Source organism: Pocillopora verrucosa, chromosome 6 (genome assembly GCF_036669915.1).
Source record: "Pocillopora verrucosa isolate sample1 chromosome 6, ASM3666991v2, whole genome shotgun sequence".
Classification (NCBI taxonomy): domain Eukaryota; kingdom Metazoa; phylum Cnidaria; class Anthozoa; order Scleractinia; family Pocilloporidae; genus Pocillopora; species Pocillopora verrucosa.
The window spans coordinates 5,289,717-5,310,549 of NC_089317.1; the positions used below are offsets into that span (position 1 = coordinate 5,289,717).

The window sequence follows — 20,833 nt, forward strand, 5'->3', positions numbered from 1 at the left end:
TTCATTAGTAAATATCCTGAGAAAGATATTTTGTAAGTTTATCATACAAATCTCACGAAACGTCCACAGATTGAGAGACAAGCGATGCTACAGCGTCAGACGAGTATTCACCTTTCAAAAAAAAAAAGAAAAACCGCAAAACATCAATCATGTTTCAAAACACTTCATTAACCGTGGAAATTTTCGTGCAAATTTCTATGTTTTCTATTTCTATGTTTGTTTCTTACGCGTTGCGTTAAACGGCTCAGGGTAACGTCGAGTAGCACAACGTACGCACAAACGATGTAGCGTTGCGTCAAATGGCTCAGCGTTATGTCGAATGGTACAGCGTACATAAAAACAGTGTAGCGTTGTGTGAAATGGCTCAGCGTAATGTCGAATGGTACAGCGTACATACAAACAGTGTAGCGTTGCATGAAATGGCTTAGCGTAATGTCGAATGGTACAGCGTAAATACAAACAGTGTAGCGTTGCGTGAAGTGGCTTAGCATAATGTCGCGAATGGCACAGCGTACACACAAATGGTGTAGCGTTGCGTGAAATGGCTCAGCGTAATGTAGAATGGTACAGCATAGACACAAATAGTGTAGCGTTAGGTCGAATAGCTTTGCAAAACATCAGACGCTCTATCTGAACATTAAATTGCTTAGTATTACTTGAAATATTTCGATGTTGTGGCGAATCGTCGTGGCTAATCGTCGTGGCGTGACGTGAAGGCCATGCCATTCCTTTATTAGCTATTCTATCCTGCAGCTGTTCCTTAAGCCATCTTTGTATTTGCTGATCTATACGACATCCTTGTATTTTTGGTGGTGACGGCCGCCAAGGCATCTCGCCGAAACCACCAAAAATACAAACCACAAATGGAACAGCGATCTGCTGGGGGCATGACGTCATCAAATGTAAAGACTGACACGAAACCATTACATGGCGTAGTCGCTGTATGGAATAGTCTTCACTTCGCTTTGCCGTAAAACAGAGCCAATTCGGTAAGTTTCTCCTCTTTTTTCACTGCTGATATTGCACTTATTCGTTGTCGTTCATGAAAACGTCAATTAAAATAGCAACGAGACTGAATTCTACCACGGTTTGCCGGCCTCTTGGTTTACCACAGTTTGCACGCGTTGGTGGGCCTGAACATGTTTATAATATTAAGTAGTGTTATGACGTGCATTAAATGTCAATTGTCGAGCTCTCTTTTCTTTCTCCGACTCACGCTTACTTTTCAATGAGAGTCCAACTTTTACGGCTCTTTGAACATTGGAGGAGTACGTGAGAAGTTGAATATTGTATGTGTTGATCTGTTTTGACATTTTTCGATTAAAGTGATATCGGAATGCTTTAATTGGTGTGCCGGATGATAAGAGTAAGCTAAGAGAAGACATATTTATTATTTTAAAGAGGTGTACATTATATTGCTTTGTTTATTAATTTTTTCCTGGGTGCAGTGATAGTAAAAGTAAGTTCCATTTTTATTTTGTCGATCAAACGTAGATTACATGTCTGAACCGGAAACAGTTAAAGGGTTTTTTTCGCGTTCCAAAATAGTTTTTGCCAGAGTAATATTTTTTCTGAGTTGGTTTTGCGCGCATACATACTTATCTTCCCTGTTTGTTTCGGTAGACGTATTTATTTATATTTTTATTTATTTTTACATTTCTGTACCTCAACTATTAATTTTTGCGATTATTATTATTATTATTATTATTATTATTATTACTATTGCTACAGACTGAGTTCAGTACACACTAGATATATTGACTAGAGTTGGACCATGGCGTCCAGGGCACACACAAAATCCAACTTCTCACGTACTCCCGCAATGTTCAAAGAACCGTTGAAGTTAAACTCCCTTTGAAAAGTAAGCGCGAGTCAGAAAAGAAAAGAAATGAGAGCTCGGCAATCGACATTTAATGCACATCATAATTCTACGTAATTCTATTAAAATTCAGGCTCACCAACACGTGCAAACTGTGGTAAACCGGGAGGCCGGTAAACCGTGGTAGAATCCAGTCTCGCTCTTTTAATTAACACTATCATGAACGACAACGAATAAGTACAATATCGGCAGAAATACAAAGGATGTCGTATAGATCAGCAAATACAAAGATGGCTTAAGGATCAGCTGCAATAAAGGAATGGCATGGCCTTCGCGTCACACCACGACGATTCGCCACAACATCGAAATATTTCAAGTAAAACTAAGCAATTTAATGTTCAGATAGAGCGTCTGATGTTTTGCAAAGCTATTCGACCTAACGCTACACTATTTGTGTCTACGCTGTACCATTCTACATTACGCTGAGCCATTTCACGCAACGCTACACCATTTGTGTGTACGCTGTACTATTCGACATTATGCTAAGCCACTTCACGCAACGCTACGCTGTTTGTATGTACGCTGTACCATTCGACATTACGCTAAGCCATTTCACGCAACGCTACGCTGTTTGTATGTACGCTGTACCATTCGACATTATGCTAAGCCACTTCACGCAACGCTACACTGTTTGTATGTACGCTGTACCATTCGACATTACGCTAAGCCATTTCATGCAACGCTACACTATTTGTATGTACGCTGTACCATTTGACATTACGCTGAGCCATTTCACACAACGCTACACTGTTTTTATGTACGCTGTACAATTTGACATTACGCTGAGCCATTTCCCGCAGCGCTACACCAAATGTGTGTGCGCTGTACCATTCTAAATTACGCTGAGCCATTTGACGCAACGCCACATCGTTTGTGCGTACGCTGTGCTACTCGACGTACGCTGTGCTACTCGACGTACGCTGAGCTATTTCCCGCAGCGCTACACCATATGTGTGTACGCTGTACCATTCTAAATTACGCTAAGCCATTTGACGTAACGCTACACCGTTTGTGCGTACGCTGTGCTACTTGACGTTACCCTGAGCCGTTTAACGCAACGCTACACCGTTTGAGTACTGTATTGCAAACGAGTGCTAAGCTATTTGTAATTGAGCTAGTCCATTTCACAATCTCATGTTCCAACTCAACATGGGCTACTAGACCGTTTCTCATTTGGCTAAACTATTCATGTTTAGGGTGTTCTGTTTCACGAAGGAAAACTAGACTGTCTATAATTTGGCCATGCCATTCCTTTATTAGCTATGCTATCCTGCAGCTGATCCTTATACCATCTTTGTATTTGCTGATCTATTTGACATCCTTGTATTTTTGGTGGTGACGGCCGCCCATAGAAACCCCCGTGATGATCAGTCATCCTTTGTCCTTTGTTTCATTGGAGAACCCGCATTAAGGAAAAAACCCGAGAGATGCAGGCACTTGAAGGCTACTGCTCATGTTTCTTGATAGTTTCACCAGAGGCTTTATATAGCAATTCTTACAGAAATTCATTTTAAGTTATGCGCTTTCCAAACGCCTCGAAAAATATTTCATTTGTTGATTTGTTTTTTCAAAATAAATTCTTCACATGCTGGGAATTTTCCCTTACGCTTGAACTTTGACATTTTTTTGTCTTCTTTGCGTGGTTGGGAATGCCACGTGAGAATGAGTCATCAATACAAATTTTCCATGGCCAATCAAAATTCAAAGCAGTTATGATAGGGAAAAACCTTGATAACCACAAAAGAGACAAAAACGCTAGCTGCCTTAGTAGTGTTACGGTTGTCTGACTTGACTACATGAGCTGCAGAGAGCTTCTCCCGTCACAAACGCTTCTGGACCAAAATTAAGCTGCAAATCGTGATCCTCTCGAGGATTTGGCCAAGCTATTTGTCACGAGTTAGCTAAACACGGTTATGGGAAATTTCATCGGCAACGTTACAATATTACCAGTAAGTATAACTCTGTCTTTGGCGCCGATTAAGAGATCAAACTGTAAATAATCTATTGATGAAATCTAAAGGAATTTTTTCCTTTCGAATTGGACTTCTTCTCTTCAGTAAGTTGAATTCTTCGCGAAACTGTGATTCTAAACGGTGTTCATAGGTTTTACCTCTTAAGAGCCCTTGTCTGTAAAAATTAAACATATCGCGGCAAGGGTGGAAAATTCGATTTCTTTCTTATTTTAATGTTAGATAGGCTAGGCTATAACTAAAATCACTGGATACTTTTTTAGGCGAAATATCTTTTTATTTCAGAAAAAAAGACAAATAACGAAATTCCGTTAAAATCGTCATTTTTAGCAGCAAATTACACGAGTTTGAGGGCTTCGCGTGCAAAAACGAATCACTATCTCGTACTTTAAACACTCAAATCTTCTTATTCGATCTTATAAGACCTCACAAAGTGATTTTTGTAGACATTGCGCTCTTCTTTGCGATTAAAATAATTTAATTTCGAAAGCATACATTTCTCTTCAGTAAAAATACCTCGTGAATAAAATCAATTTTCGCCATGTGCTAAACCTTCGAATGGATTAAGTTTTTGGTGGTTGAATTTCGAAAAGATGTTCTCAATATAACTGTAAAAATTTGTTTGGGCAAATGATTGAGAGCGATACAAAAGCTTTTCAAAGTCGGTTAAAATGCAGTTATTTGACCTTTTGCGGTCAACATTCCAGTCGCGAGTCACACATATTTTAATATGTTTCAACCTATATGAGGCCGAAAAATGTACATAGAAATATATTTCCAAATGCTCTAACCTCATTTGCCGCAGAAGACCGATCCAGAGACCATTTTAGTGTGATTCCCTTGTCGTTAGTCGTATTTAGGTCTGTATAAATGATAACTTCCCATGTAACCACCAACCCTGTCGAACACCATCTTGTTGTCAAACGTGCGATATCTTTCTTCACTGTGGCATCTTATTCAACGGTTCAGTTGACTGGGGGTAGGTGAAGGGTAAAACTCCTTATAATTAAGTACTATTAGAATTGAACTCTTGGAACCTACAAAATATTTTATTCTGTAAACATTTTTGTAATAGTGTCATCTTTGTGCGGTGACAAACATTTATTATTCTTGTTTTTTTTGGCGCTCTGTGCCTTTCGTACTTATTAGGGGTGTTTTTCTTTCCACTAAAATTGCAAGGAATACCCTAATAGCATGCAAGAAAACATTTTCTGCATTTTTACTGCACCGTGCTACAAAACGCAGTGTTGGGGATGTGTGGCTTATGTGAGGCAGGGGTGCTATGTTCCGTGGCCAATGGGCGGGCTTGCAAAAGGGAGTGGTACTATTAACCATTGTTAACAGACCCAACTACCGTTTAAAACCTTAAACTAGAGAGAGGCCGACATATGTGCGCTCGGCACAAAATAAGGTCGATCTCATCTTGAGGACCGGTAAATTTGAAAGCCGACTTATGACTTGCGATATTCTTGGTGTATGAAAGTAAAGGAACAATTTCCGTTTTACGCTTTCGATCTCTAGTGTTGTAACAACAAACTCCGCCAATAAGCGACTTGAACGAACAACAACCTTTTTTATGTAACAAAGTTGACCGTGTAAGTTAGTGTATTTGTGAAAAACAAAGTCCGAAGCCCCGCCTCTAAGCAAACAACAGGCATCGTGTAATTACCATACTGAACCAGCTTTTGTTTACTTAGGCTTACTATTTTTAGCAGGTACAAAATTTAGCTTTTTAACGAGTATTAGCCGAAGGCCCGATCTCCGCGACTTACATGTAAGAGATTTCGATGTTCACAAGAACAAAAAATCTGAGCTGCAGAGTGACGTCTTTTTACTTTCCCCTTCCCCTACCCCCTAAAAAATAACTTTCCATTGTATGATTTGCATTGCGTGACTACTCTCCGTAAACAACACCACGTTGACTGCAACAAATGTGTAGTGCTACTTTCAAAAGCATCGATCAGATCTACTGCACCACAAACCGAACAACACTCACAGTCAACTGAACCGCTGGATAAGATGCCACAGTGCAGAAAGATGTCAAACTTTTTACAACGAAGGTTGGTGATAGTTCGCAGATTGACAGAAAGTTTCATCGGACGTTATAAATACGACGAGCGACAAGATAACCACAGTAAAATGGTCTTTGGATCTTTCTTCTATGGCAAATGAGGTTAGAGCATTTGGAAATGTGTACCCATGTACATTTTCCGGCCTCATATAGATTAAAACATATCAGAACATGTTTGTGCGTCGCGACTGGAATGTTGACCGCAAAAGGTCAAATAACTGCATTTTAACGGACTTTGAAAAGCTTTTGTATTGCTCTCAATCATTTGCCCAAACAAATTTTTGCAGTAATATTAAGAAAATCTTTTCGTAATTCTACCGCCAAAAACTTAATCCATTTGAAGGTTTAGCACATGCTGAAAAGTAACTTTACTCACAAAGTACTTTTACTGAAGAGAAATGTATGCTTTCGAATTTAAATTCTTTTCCACGCAAAGAGGAAGTCAGTGTTTACAAAAATCGTTTTGTGAGGTCTTGTGAGGTTGGAAAAGAAGATTGGAGTGTTAAAAAGACAAGATAGTGATTCATTTTTGAACGCGAAGCCCTCAAACTTGTGCAATAATTTGCTGCTAAAAATGACGATTTTAACGGAATTTTGTTATTTGTATTTTTCTCTGAAATAAAAAGATATTTTGCCCAAAAAAGTATCCAGTGATTTTAGTTATAGTCTAGCCTATCTAATATTAAAATAAGAAAGAAATCGAATTTTTCACCCTTGCCGCGAAATTTAGAATTTGTCTGATTTTTACAGACAAGCGCTCTTAATTGAGCTCTTAGTATTTTTTTTGTTACTTTCAAAGCGGAAGACGTAAACCCGTGTTGTACGCGCCATGGAAATTGATATGAGGCATGCTGGATATGAGATCCATTTCAGAACTCCCAAATGCAAATATTTATGTCTGATATTCCTGTCCGGCTGTCAATAAGAGATGCAACCGAGACCCGCATTAATATTCATAGCAAATCATTTTGAAATGATTAAAAATAGAAGTGATCAAGAATAACCTCTTTGGTTCATCAGGGTTCCTTAGTCTCGGGCCACTGAATTCTAAAACCGTTGTTCTGGGGAAGCAACCTTATCGATCTCCAAAGGTATACCGTGTTTCTTATTTCAGATCAACCTGAAAAAACGCTTGGATCAGTGCGGTTGAAATGCAAATCTTTCCCTTTTTCTAATCTTCCTTTAGTAATAAGAGGCTACAAGTCTATTTGCTGACAGCGGACATAGTGCAGTCTATCGCAGGTACGTTGAATTGCCATGAGACGTTCAACGCTTCGTAACTGACAATAATTTAGAGGGAAACAAGCTGACTTTGTAAGGCGAATATATAGGCAGACTGATTGCCTGTTTCCAAACTAATTCTAATAACGTTACAGTCTATCAAAACTAGTTATATGCATGCGCCAACGGTGTCAACAACAAGATATCATACATTATCTTTCGTGTTATTTTTTATTCTACCGTATATTAAACTGAGAATAAAAGATTAGTTAAGAGCGAAGGTCAGGAAATATCGACCATTGAGTGGCAAGAGTTGAAAAATGAATTTCGCTTATTTTCTGACTATAAAAAGCTACTAAGAATAGAAGCGGAGCGCTTTAATTCTGAGAAAACTGAGAAAAACGAATTTGACCGGCGACGATCCCGAAAGGTCCCGCAAGCAAATGTGAAATTGATATTTTAAACTGACTTTTGGTCTTCAAGGAAAAACGATTCAAAGAATCATGACACCGAATTTTGATAGAGTGAGTGCCGTACTTTCCCAGAAACTATATGACTTATCTTTATTGTTGTTCATAAATAGCAAACAACGCGCAGGAAAGTGCTGTATTTTCAAACGTGAAAAATCCCGCAAATACCTCCTTAATTCAAATGTTTTTTTCACTATGTGGTATAATTCAGATTTTCCTTTTAACTATGTCATTAGAGGGATTTAATTTTGTCCTCTATAACATGTTAGAATCAGCACGGGTTTCCTTTACAGCGCCTCACGCGAAGGTTTTGAAATGACAGTAATTTATTCAAATTTTTTTTACAACGACTGAGTAAACAATTCTTGTTGCGTGACCGTAACGTCAAGCGGAGTTTTTACACAGCAGGCCGGAATATACACGAAAGCGTACTGAAAACGATTCTGGTGTGAGCTTTTCGTCCTTTTTTATTGAAAAAAAGGCAATCGGCCAAAGAGGGGTTATTTTTTCTCATTGTTAAAGTGAAAGTTTTCCTTTTCAGTGTAAGATGTTTTCCCTGATAAATATCAGGATGTAGTTTGATTAGCTCTCGGCTAACCTGTTTAACTTTTATACTTGTTTTTTTCGCTTCCTTTGGTTTCAGAAGAATCGGAACAGAAAGAAAAAAATCATAGATGCTTTTTAAATTGATATTTTCTTCAATTGTGAGGATTCATTTTTATTATTTGTTGAAGAAATGACAGAGTTGGCTAAAGCTCGAAGCAGTTTACTAGCCGTGGTAAATTGAATTAGTCAATTAAATGCAAAGAGGGAAAATTTAATTAGCGAAGTTGGAGTGAATTTATTTTGCCAGTTTTGTGTCATCATGGACGTTAAGTACTCTTTTAGCTCCTTAGTCGGCGGTTCTTGCTCTTATGACCCCAGAGATAGGAGCAGATCAACTGAGCTTATTCCATTTCTGAACTGCAAAAGAGACATCGCGGGTCATAAGTCTTCCTTGTCAATAACTGACGTAGAAACCGAAATCGAACTTATTTTGGGAAGAGTATCTACATCCTTTTCTTCGGAGTTAGACCTTTCGGAATTAACAATTTGTACCCGGCACTGCTCATCCCTTGGTATTGGGTGGCGTCGAGGATCGAATCTGTGCCGAGTTCCTCCGCCAATCTCGAAGCACGGCGGACAAGCCCAAAAAAACGCAAATGCAGAAAGAGGACTTGGCAAAAGTGCTTGTTATTTGATATGGAAGACACTGGGAATTTTTATTCCAGTTGGTTCAGGTATGTATACATCATTTTTCATCTTTTTCAACCAAACAGACCAGCTCTAAAATGGCGGTCCAATCTGACACTCAATTAAAGCACTTTGTAAGCACTTTTCTTTTTTTTTTATTTTGACTTTTTCAATAATTAAGTAGCTGTGACGGTCGCAAATTCAATAGCCTTTGTTTATTTACGTGTTTCTTTTCCTTTCATTATTCTAACATTTTATATTAGTGATTGTAGCAGCAAAAAGGTAAATTTAGAAGCCTTCACCGGACTCCTAAAATAACAGCTTTTTAAAGCAGATTCCCTGATGGCTTATAGATAGTTACAGGGAGACTCAGCCCCTAAAGGGTACCTTTATCAGGTTTCAGGTGTATCAAAGGGTAGGGAATTGAAGAGTTGAAGTATATGAAAGGGCAGGAAAATCTATCATTTAAGTTTTTTAAAACAGGTTCCCTTACTTGTGTAAATTAAGACCGTAGTTGTTCAGAATAGTGATTATATCGTATCAGCAAAAACCTGTATTTTCCATCGATTCACTCAACAGGTATTTGTCGCAACTGCCGGGTTAATCGTGACATGCAGAAAATAGGGGAGCTGCCCACAAAGCTTTCGGAGACCAAGAACCTTTCTTACGAGGAAACTGAGACCATTGAGACTTCTGTAAGTTCTGAACTGGCACTCAATGGAAATAGTGTTATTAACAGTGGCACCAAACAAGGCCCGCGGGGCAAAAAAGATTAAAAAAAAAAAAAGATGGATAGGGACCTTATCATCACAAAGTCTGCATGAGCGGGCCCCGTTTCCTTGCTGCCTTTCCTTAAAATGTAACGAATAAGGATAGAGGGCACAAATTAACCGATTTCGTAAACCTCAAACTGTGTGCTGGTATCCAAGAAAACAATGCCATATGCTTATTTTGTGCTTTCTACGTCAGTTTTTCCTGAGTTCCGCAGATAATGAAGAGGTTTAATACCCCGTGCATTTTATGTCGCCCTTGCGTCTGCACACAGTTTAAATTTATTCAGCGGATTTTCTATTTTTATTCTCACCAAAATCTGAGAACTTGAAGCAGTGGCAACAAGTTAAAGACCACGTAGTCCGCGATGGTAAGCTGAGGCCAAACTGTTCTTTTAAGAATAAAGGGTTCATTTAAAAAAAACACAAAAGAAAGCTTTAAACGAGGCAAAGCGGTACCCCAAGACTGATTTCAGGGTAAAATAAGAAAGTGAAAAAGGGATATAATTTTGTTGCACGCCTGGCGTAGGTGTATTATGAATGTTACTCGACTGCCTACTACATGAGTGCTCTCTAATTGGTTACTGCTCGCGTCTAGGTAGGTGAATAAGGGTGGATTCCCACTGTCGCGTAAATTTCACGTGCATACACACGTAGCTTTTAGGCGCGTAATTTAAATAGAGGCAATGTTTGAAAGGTCGCATGTAAACGTAAAAGTTGAGCGAGGTTTAGCTTTTACGTTTACTCGTGGCATTCCATACGTCCTTCTATTTTATTCACACCCTTAACCCTATTTAGACCGGGAAGGGTTTGAAGCCCCCCTTTGCTTAAAAGTTGAATAACTTCAAAACCGCTCAAGCTTTGAGCACCAAACCTAGCGACTTTTCCTAAAAATCATCTGGGGACATTTTAAAGTCGTCGTGACTTGTACGTCAGCATTGACGTTACCATGGCAACCGAATTTTGAGAGCCATATTTCCAAAACTTGCTGTTTTACTCATTCAATTATACCTTACACTGTTCTCATACGCCGTCAAGAAATGCAGTGTTAATATTGTGATTCCGTGACTGGTCGACACCCCAATATCACGTTTAGTCACGAAACAATTCGTCACGCGGAGTCTCCGGTCGATAGAGTTTAGCGTTTCAAAATGGCTAAAATTCACCCAGTTTGGCTTTTCTATCTCACTCTTTAAATAAAAAACGCAACTTTGCGACTGTAAAACCTACAAGGATTAAGAAAAATGAGTATTTGGGGATCAAATATCCACTTTCATGGATTTCGAAACTGGAAGTGTGTACACAATTACCGCCGACCCACCATGAAAATTCTTTAACTTCGATACCGCCTTATAGAGATTTCATTCAATAACCCAAGCTAATTCCCAGGTATGTTTTAGATGTATGTCTAAATGTGGGATTTAAATAGAATGAAGTCAATTTGGAGTTATACCACATGTGCAATATTGCCGTCGAAAATCAATAACAAAACGGAGTTTTTGTTATCCATAAAACCTATTTCTCATTTTTGAATAATTTCTGCTCGGTGAGTGTCGCTTTTGCTCTAAAAGAATCTTCTAGTAAAAGAAGAACAGTGATTCTGTTGAAATAAAGTGTCCAAATATCTCCGTGCGACTTTGTTTGCGAACGAGAGGCAAGTTGATGTATGCAAATTTCACGTAAATGATTAGCCAATTTTGTGACTCTGACCACAAAAACCGATATACTAATTTTTCTAAAAAATAAAAAGCTTTTGGCGGGAACAATCCACATCAGGTATCTTATCCACCTAAAAGCTATTTATGGACAAAAAACGAAAGAAAGCGATTTTTCAACTCTTGCCACAAAATTAAGATTTTGGTCGATATTTCCTGACCATCGCTCTTAAAACAAATATGTTATTGTTATCGTTTCTTTCTGATAATTTTCGTTATTGGTATTATACGAACAAATGAAGGAACCGTGCGGAAAATTGAAAATGATAAAAAAACTATTTCTAAAAGTTATCTTTATTCATCGAGACGGAAAACGACAAATGAGATGACAAGTAAGAAACGCTTTCGTCATAAAGGCAAACCAACAACGAAGACCAGTATTTATATATTTTAAGGATGGGAATACTTAATACATCTATGCAGAAATGCTAAACCATCACTTCATTACTAAGGGTGCGTTCTTTTGGGAGGATCCGGATTTGGATTTGTGATCCAATGTTACACATATCACGGTGCATGAAAGGAACGGAGTTTCAGAGGAGCTCTCAGAGAATTCCAAAAAGGGCGCTATTTTAAGACTTGTGTATGCACGTGGGTTATTGAGTTCTTCCCTGAATGGCTCGTCTTACTGAACGGGCCTTTAGCACGCACTATTTATTAGAAGCACATTTTTCATGGTAAACTCAAACGATGGAATTAAAACAGAAGCAAATATTGATTACGGTATGGATACTGGGGAACCCTGAATGCCTGCGATCAGTGGCCGATCGATTTAGCATTACAAAATCGATTGTATTTCATGTTTATCGCAGAATTTGTAGAGCGATAGCCAACAGTCTTTCCAGTCAATGAACGAGGTACCTACTTGTTTGAAATTGAGTACCGCTGGGGAAAATGATTAATTTTTAGATCACGCAGATCAGTGATTCGATGAATCCTTGTCCAGCGTGGATTTGATAGATCACTGATCTGTAAATGGATTTCCTCGAAAGGAACGCCACAGATTAGAAATCCTGAGCCGGATTCTCCCAAAGGAACGCACCCTAAGGTTTTTTCACCAGTGTTATTTATAAAGAAAATCAAAATGTCCTGCAGCATTCCTTTTCCTGCTTCCAATATTTCCGTTCCTGGTCACAGCTTCAGTGAAGTTCTGAAATATTATCGACTCAACCAAAGTGAACTTAGTTTAAAAAAGAAAAAAAAAATTTAAATGTTTTGTTTCCTTTGAATTCACAATCGATTCCTCTCACCACACCCCAGGCTGGTATCGAATAAAATTTTTTTGGGGGGGGCATGGGTGTTCCCTTTACTGATTATTTATTCAATAATAACAGCTTTATCCAATTAAACTTTAGCAACAGAAAAAACAGGGAGCTAAAGATGAAACTAGATACCGAGTGGATTGTTATCACAGTCCTCTACGCTATCACGATGCTCGTAGCGTTTGCAGGGAATAGTTTCCTCATCTACATCGTGTGGAAGAAACCTGAAGTCAGATCACTGACAAGCTTTATGTTCGTCAACATGGCCATCGCTGATCTGCTGGTAACCTTGGTAGTGATGCCCTGGTCGATTTCCATAATATATACAGGTGGTTTGTGGATGATCCCAGGGGTATTTGGAAAAGTCATGTGCAAAGGTGTTGTATACATTGCCTATGTCACTTTAACAGCATCCATCCTCTGCCTGACGTTCATGGCGATCAACAGGTACTATACCATCGTTCATCCCCTCAGCCGCCATCTTTGGTTTCGAAAGCCTAAACTAACAGTTCCATTTATTTGGATCGGGTCACTGGTCTCCATGTCCATTTTCCTTGTTATTCAAACCGTGGAGGACTACAATAATTCTTCCTATTGTATGCTATCTGTTTACATCTTGGGTGATCCAGATAGGGCTCTTCGAGGAATTTACCTCCTCCTTTTCGTCGTCAACTATCTCATCCCCTTGGTCGTTATGTCTTGCCTGTATACCATCACTGCATGGAATTTATGGTTCAATGTTGCACCTGGAGTGAATACTTTGAGAGGAGATCGAGCGCAACTCGAAACCTCCAAGAGAAGAGTGGTTCGGATGCTCATTACTGTTACCTGTGCCTTTGCCCTTTGTTGGCTCCCACCACAAGTGGTCCACATGATGCAAATCATTCACGCATCTAAGGTTCACCTACATATACAGCCGATTGTCAGCTTTGTGTGTTTTTGGTTTGGACACGCTAACAGTGCCGTTAACCCATGGCTGTACATTTTTCTGAGCACCAAGATACATACGGCATTTACCAGGATCGTCAGTAGAAAAAGCAGGCGGTTGCCTTCAAGTCTCACCATCAAAACATCAGATGACGTCTTACCACCTGAAGATGAAGCAATCCAGATAGAATCAAGAATGTAATCTCTCTTATAACATGAAACTTTTATCACCAATTTGGTAACTGTAAGATAGAAAATTACAGATTTGCAAATCATGATCTGATTTGCGTATTACAAATTAGCTAATGTAATACAAATACCTATATACGGTTTCATTAAAGTTACTGTAGTAATTTCATGAGAAATTGATAATGGCGACTAATTTCTACAAGAACCGTTCTATCAACTGGTAAGAATAAAAAGGGGGATCCGTTGCAGAGTGAAATATAGGAAGAAACATACTGGCATTGCTTCTTCGATGTTTGAGGCAGTGTGGTGAGAGTGCTGAACTAGTGATCTAGTGGTCACGGGTGAAAGCCCTCTACCTTATTACTTGCTGGATTTGTTCTCGTTTTTCCCTAGGGTCGATTCCTTGACTCGCTTTGTATACAGCCAACTGGTGTTCCTCCTACTGGTTGGGATTTTTAAACTCTGATCATTTACAACGTCTGTATCTCAGTTTGATTGGAAAGGTCATGAAAGCCCCATGGGGGTATTGGTCAAAAAGGAAACACTGACATGTTTCTTCAGTGCTCCGGGTAACGTTAGTTAAGTGTATTTGCATACCGTTTTCGCGATAATAATTTAACAAACTATTTCAGTTTATAATTAGTTGTTGTGAAAGGAGATTTTTAATGGGAATATTACTTTTCCGAGTATGGCAGCAACAATATAATATGTAAGTGTGTCCGCAAACCCTCGCTGATGTACCTCTGGAACAAAGGCACATTTGGTTTTTCTATTATCACCTTGTTATTGTTTCTTGCTGAAGTAGTCATCAAGGCTTTTAGGTCTAATTAAGTGTAATCTTGTAGAGCTGAATATAGGTTTTATGTCTCATTTAGTTGTGCATTTTAGAGCACCAAACACATTAGCCAATGGTATCGGTTTAGTTAATTTCTTTGCGATACACAGAACGTCATTGCCTTCTTAGTTCCCGCCGGATTGCTATGTTCTGAAAGCCGCTCTTGTAGATTAAATCGTTGAGTACTGATAAGTAAACACAGGGAGATTTTGGATGCGACCTCCCTTTGAACAGGCCTCTATAGAAAAAGAGAGTGTTGTGAAGTGCTATTACGATTCAAGGTTTTTTAAGGTTAGCACTCAAAGATTGTGCCAGTCTTACCCCCTTACGATAGGTTTCATTGTTGTCTTTCTCCTCTGGTTGTCCAATTACTGGAACTTGAAATTTTGTCTCTAAACTAGTCGTGGTGAGTACTTTATTTTTAGTTTTCTAAATTTCACTCGTAAAAAAGTTTTAGCTGATTATTGTATAGTCGTTGTGCGAGTCTTATCAAGTTTAGAAGCCCGCAAGGTCGAACTTGTAATTTTAACATTAAAAATAGTTTGTGCTGACTCTATTTTTGAGGCTTGGGGTTAAACTCTGCAGACAGTTAGCACATTACCCACATGTTCACTAATAAGGTACTTTGCGGCGTGCACTACAGTGAGTAAAGGAGAGAGAGAGTAAAGGGTTAGCTATAGAAAATGTAATAAAGAAGAGGAGAACTAAGAGTCTCGGTGTCTCCTGATTGTGTGGGTCTTCTCAAAAGCTAGTTTTCTTTTTCATTGCATCTTTACAGGAGGTTATACAATGGACAACTAACGAAGTTACTTAGACACCCAACAACGAGACTGTTGCCAAAGTCGAAGTAAAAATGAAGAAAGTTTTGAAGCAAAAAGAAGAGATGTAAACATATGTTTACTCTGTTTACGATAGTAAATTTTGTTATTCATCGTGATGCAGTAATGCATGGTTCTAATATTTTTCTCACTTAACCCTTTAACTCCCGTGAGTGACTAAGACAGAATTTCTCCTTACCTGATCAATACAATATCAAACAGGCAAGTGATGAGAAAAAATATATCAGCTAGGGGATTATTAGTTGATCCAATACCAAATTCTCAGAGCTAACATCATAAGAGTTGTATGGCAGACAGTAAGGAGAATTACTTATGAGATCTTGGGTGTGAAAGGGTTAAGGGAAATATTGAAGTACCGAGGAATCCCAAACAAAAAATTGTTTCAGTTGATTTCCTAGCCTTTGTTATCTATTCTGTTCTTTTGAATTTGTGTTTTTTATTTTATTTTTGGTATAACAGGAAACCCAAAGTTACTGTGATAGAGATTCAGTTTTAAAAAAGAGCGTACACATGTTAATCAAACGATGGTGGAGTGTTTGGTGCAAATTCACACATTACGGCGAGAGACACACCCACGTCAAATAATTTAAATCCAATTTAACAAGCATATTACTAGATAAGATATCAATATCACGGGTGACGAGTAAGACCGTAAGATTTTTTAATGGAATATTGTTTATTATCTTGAAGATTCAGAGTACTCCCCGAATCGAAAAGATAGATACACGTGTAAAGAAAAGCTTTAGACTTCTTAAAGGGCATTAATTGTGAATAAAATGAATACACCTTTCATGGGAAAGGCGAAAGATTACCAGCCAAAGACTATGGATATGTTTCTGACAGCGGTATAAAATTTAATAAATTTTGACACCTAATCAACTCAAATTATCTGATAGATTATGGAGTTATTTGTGACCTATAATATCAAGCTAGTAACAAAATCTGCCTCTTTCTTTATTTTCATCTTTTTCTTCGTCGATATGTAGCAGGACAGAGATTTTTTTAAACAGCAGACGGCAGGGCCAGCAAATCATTTCTTCGTCCTGGTGCTTTTCTGGGTCTACCGTTTCGATTGGCAGGGCCAGATGTGCTGTCAGGGGAACTTCATTATTTGGATCTTCTACAAAAAAGAACTCCCAGTCACCAATTCCAGCCTAAATGAAAAACTCTCTTCCTGATTGTAAAAAAAGTCAATTCAGCATTTGAAAGATCTGCTCCCATGTTGGTTGCCTCTGAGATGTACGAGATGGCAGCTTGCTTCTCCTCGAGATCTTTATGCTGTCCTTCGTTTCCACATCGTTTGGTAATCTTTCTTCCAAGGAACATCGACCCAATCTTTTTAAAGTAGGATTTCATTATACTTTGGTAGTCCTTAAAAGGAAAAATGAATGGAATGTCATTACTGTATGTGATCCAAAAGGAAGAATCATATCGCTAGTCAGTGAATCAGTATTGAAGAAGTGGGAAGCATAACCTTACCTCGAACTCCGAGGAACACCTCCCCCAACCCCCCTCACCCTGAGTCTGCTGTGGATGTCACTCACAGAAAAATAGCAATATAATACGTATGTCAAAACATCATTTTCTACACCCGTTTTCAGGCTCTCTGCAATAAAAAATTGGCAATTTTCACCCAAAAACTATGCTAGCAGGATAGATTTAGTGAGTTCGCTTCCTCCGTTTATCATTTGGAGATGATATGCCAATTTGGTATCAATCACCTATCTGCTGTGACCAACTTCAAACAGTCGTCTGATTGTGCCTTCAGAATGAGCGGCGCACTACCAACACCTTCGCAATGACAACTGATTGATTTTTCAATCCTCATCTTCAAAAATTGTCATAATAACTCATAAGCAATCTCGAAGTATTTCACGTTTTATAAACAACTTTTAGTGTTTTTTGCGGTTTTGGATGATTTCTTCTGCGGTTTTGCGAGTTCGAATAGACCCCAATGCCCTCCTCTATTTAGTATCTGGAGCAAATATCCCTTTTAAATTTAAATAGGGACGTCTTTAGTCGGCACTATTTGTAAGACTCGAGGCATCAGTTGAGTGAGTTTTAAGAGTTTCTTCCTCCGTAACCTAAAGAGGTGTACTAACATTGGACGTGGGTTCCTGAACTTCACAGGTCAGGGCTAATGGTCCACGAACGTCGGTATTTGGTGACTGTGACCACCAAGACAAAAGGTTTCTGAAATAGGAATTGCAGTCTTTACTGCTTGAAAACTGTTTGGGGCACTCACGAACACAGTGGCCATGTACAACATCCTTTGCGTCCTCTGAAAAGAAAAACTCCCAATCTCCATTTCCAGCTTGAATGATAAACTCTTTCCCTGGCTGCGATATAATGAAGGCAGCGTTTGTTAGATCAGCGCACATGTCATTTGCGTTCGAGATGAATGAGATGGCAGCTCGCAGAAATTTTAAGGTTGTCTGATCCTCTTCATTGAGATTTCCATGCTGTTCTTCGATTCCGCATCGCTTTACGATCTATTTTCCGAGAACTGTTGATGATATTTTATCAACTCTAAAAATTATGTTGCTTGGGTAATCCTGGAATGTAAAAAGCGAATAAAAATGCTTTTAGTAGCTTGCAAGATTCTCAGGAAATTCTGACGCCATCTTCCCTCAGCTTTCTTTTTATTGTTATATGTTTGCATTCATTTATATTTAATAATCGATCCGAAATTTCTTGGAAATGCAGCTAAACCTCTCTAGTAAACAATAATTATGGCAGATGAAGGCATTAAGAATTAGCCTGTATGTACATTTTCAAAAGCAGAAAAATGTTCATATCTATTAATAAGCTGTTTGCTTAGTGCATGTTTCATGTAACAAACCCTTAAAATGTTGGTTTTCACGCCTTCCCAAAGTTTGTTTAAGGCAGGTGTTCCCTCTGGCGAGATCACTTTCGTTTATAACATAGCGCGTAAATTTCAATTGCGCGAGCGTGCTTCACATTCCTATGGTGCACGCTCATGACGTCAGCAAACAAATCCCTCGAGAAAAAAAATTTCCATCGGTTACGCCTCGAGCAACTCTTACGCATCTTTCGTGCTCTCCAAACTTCCCGCGTACTTCATATCTCGATGAACGCACGCTGACGTATGAACCAATTGTTAAGTATACAAGTGCCATGTGAGAAGAAACATTGCTAGCCCAATCGAGGCAAAATAGACTTAAGAGCGTGTCCACGAGAGCACCGGGCAGTCGTGCTTCATGCCATCTCACCGATTTCAATGAAACTTTGCCAGTTTGAAGGGTCTACCCCAAAACTAAAAAAGACAAACTGGTTTCTGTTTCGGTTTTTTCCGGGGGGAGATAGACCACCCCCCCGGTTTTGTCTTAGTCTTCACCAAGGAAATCGCTTCAAAATAGGTAAAATGTATGAAGCTCTCACTGTGATGGTATTTAACCAATTATTCTGAGCGTTTGCACACATATTTTTCCATCCTTAGTTAATGTCTGCCGCAAGTATCAGTCAATTTGATTGACGGCTTGTCAATTAACAGAGGTAAAGAAACGCCTGTTTTTTTAGACTTTCCGATTTATCCAAATATTGACAACTTTGAGGTCAAATATCTCCCCTTGCCAGAAAGCTACAACACTAATCTTGATTCCCCTTTATAATCCATCATGTCATCTCTGAAAATCATCAAAAAAATCTTTGGGCGCTAGCGCATTTTTGTCTTGGATGCCTTTTAAAATCTGCGACTGTGACAAGTTTCTCTCAACTACACCTGTCACGCACCTCTTGCTTTAAGCGGTCACCCTTCCGAATAAACCTACATTTTTTGGCTCTTTATACAGGATGATTGATCAAGAAAGGTGAAAAATGTGAAAAACTTTCGAGATTTTTTGTAGGAATGGAAAATTTCACGTATAGAGAGATGCATGTGGGCGAAAAATCGATGGGAAAATCGTAGCGTTTCTTTCTCTTGTCGTTTATTACTATGAAGATTTGCTAAAATCAGGAAATAGGGCTCTTGTACAGAACAAAACATTCATTGATCTAAAACTTGATCGTCTATTATCATTATCGCACAAAAATAAGGAAACTGTAAGAGGAGAGGAGATTTTAAAGTCATGTCGCGTGCTTGTTGACGTACAAGTTCCAGTATGTAACAACTTCGGCTTTTCCATACCGCGGATGACGGGAAACTCTGCCCCCCCCCCCCCCCCCTTATTTGATAGGAAATATCAATAGCCCCATAAAATTAATTAGTTGCGCCATGTTTCCAGAAAATAAGACTGGAAAATGTTTTTTCCACTTTCCACCATCAAGAAATTCCACGTAGAAGCAGTATTTGTAGCATAACAGCGTGACCTTTCATGAGAAGTAAAAATTGTTTATCTTTTTTTTCTTTTCAAGAAGACACTTCTAGAAAATTTTAATCCTTCTGTTATCTTATTTTCCTGTTTTTTGACTGCAAATATCATCTGCATTTGCTTTTCTTTTCGCCGATTGTCATGCCTTTCCTGCGTGCACGTGCGAGACAGTTCATATACAGTACTCTTTCGAGTTTCTTTGAGTGGTGTCGGGCCTAAGTGTTTAGGTCTGGCTCAAAAGATATCTGCGCACTGCAACCCTCAAACGGATCACGGACTCGTACATGTAACGGAAAATGTCACACATATATCAACACCGTGGGCGCACCTGGCGAATTCTATCCACTGGCTTCAATAGATAAGAGACAACTTAGTTACTTTTTGTATATGAGCAAGCTTATTTACCCTACTTGAAAAACTCCTTGATGAAGTCTACTCTTGTCAGACGAAACGCGTGGGAGATGAGTACAAGTTTTTACTTTCTTAGTTCGTGCAGTGATGCTCACTAGTTTGTTCCGTCAAAAACGCTTTTAATGTGAAGTTACGTCGACCTCGACAGAAAAATTTAGCTCACCCTGTCATAATCAATGGTTTGATACCGTAACTACCCATTTAGGTACATCATTGGGCTTTGATCACAATAATGAAAAAAAATGTGCGTTTCATCAGGCTCGACACATATATTTTTTGGAAAATTATTTTACTCGAGAGCGATGTCGCCTAGCTTGGTGCGTCTTGACTCTGGCCGACGAAAATTATCGCGGTGAACCCCATGAAATTCTTGTCAAGTGTTTTAAATACTTTGTCTACCCTTGATTTGCACGCAGAAAAGAAAAGGTAAATTCCGAACGGTATTTAAAAATATTTTATTTATCGGTCAATGTATGAACTGTTTTATAGCAGCGCGAGGAAAAAGCAAAATTGAAGCAACCGGCGTATCGGCGAGAACTATATCTAATCCGTCACAGACAGAACCTGAAAGCGATGATATTCTTGCTAAAAGGAAGAATGTATCGAGACGTTTCAGTCATTGAATGCCATCCAAAAGCACCCTAACAAAGACAAACACAGTAAAGCTGACAAAAAAAATCCGCTTATGATAAGATCAAGAGGAAAAAGAA

At 38.8% G+C, this 20,833-nt stretch overlaps 1 protein-coding gene and 1 pseudogene across 3 annotated transcripts; one reads left to right on the forward strand and one right to left on the reverse strand.

Moving 5' to 3' along the window:
- The first annotated feature begins 915 nt into the window (after positions 1-915).
- Positions 916-15,252, forward strand: LOC131768686 (G-protein coupled receptor 83-like). Of its 3 annotated transcripts, none has more exons than XM_059084420.2 (3): positions 916-989; positions 7,107-7,162; positions 12,685-15,252. In XM_059084420.2, the coding sequence occupies exon 3, from the start codon at positions 12,710-12,712 to the stop codon at positions 13,718-13,720; it is 1,011 nt and encodes a 336-aa protein (XP_058940403.2). In that variant the 5' UTR covers positions 916-989; positions 7,107-7,162; positions 12,685-12,709; the 3' UTR covers positions 13,721-15,252. The 3 variants fall into 3 exon arrangements, with proteins under 3 accessions (XP_058940403.2, XP_058940398.2, XP_058940411.2); XM_059084415.2 differs by lacking the exon at positions 916-989 and adding an exon at positions 3,606-3,828; XM_059084428.2 differs by lacking the exon at positions 916-989 and adding an exon at positions 6,909-7,011.
- Positions 15,253-17,396: 2,144 nt separating this feature from the next.
- Positions 17,397-18,521, reverse strand: LOC136281648 (uncharacterized; annotated as a pseudogene).
- Between the last annotated feature and the right edge of the window lie 2,312 nt (positions 18,522-20,833).

Bases quoted from the DNA above. Each gene is read 5' to 3' on its own strand.
- LOC131768686 (XM_059084420.2), top strand. From the start codon at position 12,710: ATGAAACTAGATACCGAGTGGATTGTTATCACAGTCCTCTACGCTATC.